Source organism: Halichondria panicea, chromosome 5 (assembly GCF_963675165.1).
Source record: "Halichondria panicea chromosome 5, odHalPani1.1, whole genome shotgun sequence".
In the NCBI taxonomy this organism is placed as follows: Eukaryota; Metazoa; Porifera; class Demospongiae; order Suberitida; family Halichondriidae; genus Halichondria; species Halichondria panicea.
In genome coordinates, this window is record NC_087381.1 from 4,000,111 (window position 1) to 4,005,943 (window position 5,833).

Genomic DNA, 5,833 nt, shown 5'->3' on the forward strand with positions numbered 1-5,833 from the left:
TGAGAAGATAGTATCCAGCGGGGGAAAAGTGAAAGTTACAGCATAGCAGAGTGACTGTCAGAGCTCCCAACATAACCCCCGGCCTAAAACAAACTCTTACCGTAATCAATGATAAATCTCATTAACACTACATAATCTACATTAAATGTTGGCAATGAACATTAACATTAAATGTTGGCAATGAATAACCTGCACAGAGCATGCATGTATCAAGGGCATATGAAGGGACACTATTTTTAGTGCACACGCCCCTCCAATTTGTAGCATGCAAGGGCATGTATGTATAGCTCAACTGCAGAACACCACTGCTGAGTGACCTTCAGGGCTCGTGCGGCTACGCCTCGAGGCATAATAAACTATTTTAACCGTGATTAATTGGTTGTATATAAGTCTTATTTCTATGTGGGTATAATTATTGTAGTTATAAACATTGCATCTAATTATTACTACACAGCATTAACATACTGTTTAACATTCGCTATGACAGCACATCACATGTTGATAGAAGAGCCGCCACCGCCCTCTACCGTTGCCCGGAAGGAGGTCGGGCCTATCCACAGTTTTGTTCTAGTTGTTGGAAATCCAACAATTCATCAGCTCCAATCAGATTGCAGTATCTCAAGGACACGTTGAGAGGCGAGGCCAACACCCATTTTAATAAATATCGCTACCCACATAGAATGAATGATATTCATGATACTATTGCCAGAACAAAACTGTGGATAGGCTTGATTTCCGACCTCCTTGAAGGAGGGCGGCGGCGCTCGACTAAGAAGAGCGCACAGCAGTACATATTTTGATTGCAGTCATCTTTCCCTATGGCATTGTATCATCATAATATACCTTGATACTTTTTTCTGCACATTTTCTACAGTGGTTGGAAAAACGAACGCTTAAGTCAAGAATGAGATTTGTATAAGTAGAAGATTTGTATAGTATTTCACCAGTGATGGCAGTGTTGTAAAGTCTACAGGAAAGCTAGGAGCTGAATGAGAGTTCTTTGTAACTCTTTGTTGTCTTTAATTAAAGCACCTCATGATTGGCATGTGCACACACAAAGGCCAGGCTCTTACAAGAATTTGACCTCATTTCTTGACTAGGAAGACCTGGTTTGTTAACCAGAGAATGGACTAGCTATTCCCTCACTTTGTATAGTGTATGTAGGACGATAGTGTATGTAGGACGTCTTAAAATTATAAAAGCTTCAGTTTACCGATTCCTGCAACTGTTCAGTTTCTCACTGTGAACAAGTTAGTGCTCTACTCTAGGTAACGTAATCTGAAAGAGTAAAAAAGAGGGTTGCCATAACAACCACAGTTATTACGCTCACCCGTTTTTATCATTTTAAAGATAAAATCCAAAATTTTTTTTTAAGGATCAGCCTATCATAATTATGGTATAAAGGCTTGACTAAGCTTGATTTTCACATCATATGAATGTAAAAGTGCTAAGATATATACATGTATTACTATATCGGTGAACGATCTATGAACTCACATAAAGACTGTTCATTACTGCTAATTCTATTTTTACACTACTGATATTTTAGCTATACTAGGGCATACGTATACATATACGCAGGCGCCTCGCGGGAAGCTCTGATTGAAATGAATTGATTATAATATGATGATATTTGAAAGTGGAACAAAAATTGAATGAATAAGATAAGGATAAATGAATAAGGATAAATGAAGGGGGGGAAACAAGGATAATTATTATATTGGATTGTAAGAGTTACGAATTGTTCAGGTTTGGCAAACATCACTGATGATTTTGTTTGGGGTGTATGTAGCTTGAAACGGGTCAGCCATAAGAATTTGGGTGGTGGTGAGTTCTTGTTTGTTTGTTAAACTGGTGATCGTGTCGTCGTCGGCTATTTTCCTGATCATAGGATATAGGCAAGAAAGCGACGAGAGTGTAGTTGCTGTTTGGAGTGCTGATCACAAGCTTGGCAGATAGCTGTTTGTCACACTTCGATAGACATGGTACATTTGGTACTGACATCATTAAGTGGATCCACCTTTGCTTTGCATGAAAGACATGCATTGTGTGTTCCAATGTATGACACTCCAGTGACCTCTGCATTTGCATGACCTCTGCATTTGCAATGACAGTGTTGCTCGATAATGGCTCAGTGTTGTCTACAGTACCAATGTCTGCAATGGCGTGAATGTCACAAGGAGAGTCGGACTTCTGTGGGGAAAGGTACTTGACATTAGCAAAAGAATTGATGACAAAATTATCGAGTTGATACGAAGTGTCTTCTTCCAATGTTCTTGCCAGAGTGTGACTCGACACAACGTCTTGTTTGTAGAGTCCAGGTTTAACTTGTACCCAGGTTTAACTTGTACCTTTGGGTCAACATTCGCAACTTTGACCTTTACTGAAACATGTTGGTAGTTTTGTAGAGTTTGAACAAAATCCAGAGTGATTTGACTTGTGGGGATAACTAGTACAGCTGGGTTTGCAAACTTCCTTGGTGACATCGTAACTTTTGTTGAGTTTGTGACCACCACTGTTCCCCAAACTTGGCCTTTTGGATCATGCAATTGTTGAGAGTGATAGCGACGTTTGCATCTTTGTTGGTCGCCATCTCTTGTTGTTTGAGTGTGTTGAAGCCTACAAAACAAAGGGAAGTATCATCGTCTGCGAGCGTACCGTCAAAGTATTTGCCTGACTTCATGGGTGATAGCTTTGTGATTATACCATGGCTGCTTTGACTGGTGATTTAAGGCTGTGATATTCTTCGAAAAGTCTTTTCCTGGATACCAGTCGTCGTGGATGATGGTGCCATTTCTGAGACGCAATAACAGTTGACGGAAATTTTGGGCTGCTGAATTGACTGATCGACTCCACTCTACTCTGACGTATGACTTGCTCTAGAATGACAACCTTATTGAATTGCTGGTAAATATTATGTCATGGATTGAAGTTGGTTGAGCATACATGGGTTTGTCAAGCACTGGAGGGAGCTGTCCGAAATCGCCCAATAAAATTACTGACATTCCACCTAAAATGGTTACCAGTTCCCTGCCGAAGTCGTTTGTCAACCCACGCCAAGGTTTTCTGTCCTATCATTGATCAATGATCAAGTAGTGTTTATCTGTTAGTTTGAGTTAAAGTCTTTGATCACGTTTGGAATGTTTCTGTATTGGTAGTTGCAAAGCAGAGTGTAGAGTGATACCACAGATGTTAAGACCGGCTGTACCTGTTGTACCAGTAAGAATGCAAGAGTCACCAAGTAGCTGATTCAAAGCATTAATTAGGTAAGACTTGCCTGTTCCTGCTGTTCCCGAAATTATCATATGTAAGGGTTCGGGGTTGGTACCAGCTTGTATTTGGGTTTGATGATCAGAAATTATGTCATACGCATGACGCTGCTTAGGGTTTAGAGTGTGCACATTTACTGTGGGAAGCTGCCTGTGCCATGGTGATTGCAATTGAGAAGGGTCGGTGGAAAGACGACGCTGTGAGGATATCCAATCAGGAGCCTCTTTGATGCCAGTTGCCATCAGCTGCCCAATGGCATCAGCTGCCCAATCGAAATCGGTTTCATTTTGGGGTGTGATAAACTGGGGGTTAAGCTGGCAGAGTTGCATCCATTGTTCTAGCTCTTGGTCATGGTAGTCATCATCATGTTCGCTATCAGGATCACTAGTGTTGCCATCAACCCATTGTTGAGAGAACTGTAGATCATGGTAAAAGTGAGGAATGGTTTGTCTTGCAGACTCCGTTGTAAGGAAGCTGTGGTACTGACTTATCCAGCTTTCGTCGCAGTCATCTGCTTCATCCAAAAGATTAGACACATTTAAATGCCATGGCTTGTACTTTACTAGTTGGTGCTTGCAGTATAGAAAATAGTGTTCGCCATGAGGATTTACAGGAAAAGCTCGTATGATCACAGGGTTTGAACGTTCTCCATTGCAAACAGAGAATTCTGAAGCAAAGTCTATAAGGTTAATGTCCAAGTGATTTGAACGAGCAGCATAGTGATCAAACGTTGAGTGCTGTACTTCAAGTTCATGAGTTTGTGAATTTTCTGCAACACGACGATCTCCAGTCATTGATACTGTAATGAAACTGAGCTAACCAAAGAGGCTTTGTAGTAAGTGAGCAGTTTCTTGAGCACTGAAGTCTCGTTCCCCAACAGCTCGAATCATTGCTGAACGAAAAACTGATGTAGGGAGGCTATTGTCTGGTAGTGTTTCCATGCACGACTTAAAAACTGCTGACAATGATGGAGAACGTGGTTCACCTTTCGAGGCATATTTTGCCATGTATCTAGCACACGCCAAACTGTCTATAATGATTTGCAGGTCTACGTTTGCTCTCCAATTCGAGAGTTTACGCGTGGATCATTGCGTTTGGTAGTGAGTGTGGCACGAATTGTAGTATCTTTCAAATGTAATTTTAGACTCGGGTTGATCAGGACGTGGGTATTTGAAACGACATTGTGGTTCTAGTTGTCGACAACACTTGGTTTACGGAGGCAATAAGCAGCACTGCATCGAGTGTGGCGCTCGAAATAGTCCATGTCCAAATCAGATAATGAGAGGATGTGGGACGGGTAGACTCCAACTTAAATCTTCAGGAATAGCATCATTGCAAGTAGAAACAAGCCAATCAGCATAACGAAGTGCAGTGATGGTTGCCTCTTCACCGTCTTGCAGTATCTGAAGTCTATCTTCAATTCTGTCAGTGTCATTGCCTTCCTCTGAAAGTGTCCAGGCCTTTTCCACAAGTGCGCAGATTCCCGGGTCGTTCTTTAACTTGGCACAACCATGTGCATGAGTGCTGCCACGTGACTGATACTCAAATCGATACCAGTGCCAATCAGCATCTAGGCTATCGTACAACCAGTGGTGTATAAAGTCAGATAGTTTTGAAGTGAAAAACCAGTCGGCAATGTGTGATCACCGCATGCACACGCATGCCGTGTGTTTGGGGAATTTGCAGAGAGCGGGGCATGAGCTGGTGCATTTCAGGCCAATAATTATCTGCTGAGCTCACAGTCCAGAAGAATGTGGGTGGACCTTTCTGTTCTAGGAGAGCACGAAGTTCACTGTGTCGCTGGTACCAATACTGTTTTGACCCTTGCAGCATACCTTTGAAGTCGCTGCATGAGGTTTTCGGCGCTGGCATGTCCTACCATGTCTCTGAGATCATCAATGGTATGTTGATGCACTTAAACTGATGCTTGTGAGATGAGCTGGTGACGAAGTTTCATATTTAATGCCCAATATGGAAATCTTGGGTGAGTGGCATATTTAATGCCCAATATGGAAATCTTGGGTGAGTGGAAAATCGCCAGCAAAACTTGTCATCAATGACTTCAGCATAGCGTATCAGATGCTTAAATGATTGAGCGAGTGTGACTGCACGTTGGCGACCAGGAGATGTGGGATCACCACAACCGTACGGGAAAAGCGTAGGGAAAGCTTGTGTAGCTAGCCCTGGAGTTTTGTATTCATTTATAGGTCGATTCGCAATACTGGGCCAGTCAAGAGGGTCATTTCTGGTAACAAGGGATCGAATAGCAGCATCTTCAGTTTGCATGCGGCTTGGTAGGGGAAGAAATGAATGACTGCTTCCAGATTGGTGAGATGTGTCTGAGATGTCAGCATTGCTGCTTGATTGGTGATCCACACTTGTGTGTGGTGTTTCTGTGGTGTCCGCATCGTTTAGTGATATCAGCTGTGGAGGTGTGCCATCGATCGGCAATGCGTGTGGTCAATGAAAATGTCAGTGTAAAACGGCAGGTTAGTGCTGAGAGTCTGTGTGTGTGTTACTTTCACCAGCACGACGTATTAGCAATACAGACAATCAGATACAT

At 42.4% G+C, this 5,833-nt stretch overlaps 1 protein-coding gene across 1 annotated transcript; it reads right to left on the bottom strand.

Annotated features, from left to right (window-relative positions):
- Positions 1–1,581: 1,581 nt before the first annotated feature.
- Positions 1,582–4,481, bottom strand: LOC135336722 (uncharacterized). Its single transcript, XM_064532574.1, has one exon. The coding sequence runs from the start codon at positions 4,062–4,064 to the stop codon at positions 3,117–3,119; it is 948 nt and encodes a 315-aa protein (XP_064388644.1). The 5' UTR covers positions 4,065–4,481; the 3' UTR covers positions 1,582–3,116.
- Positions 4,482–5,833: the final 1,352 nt, after the last annotated feature.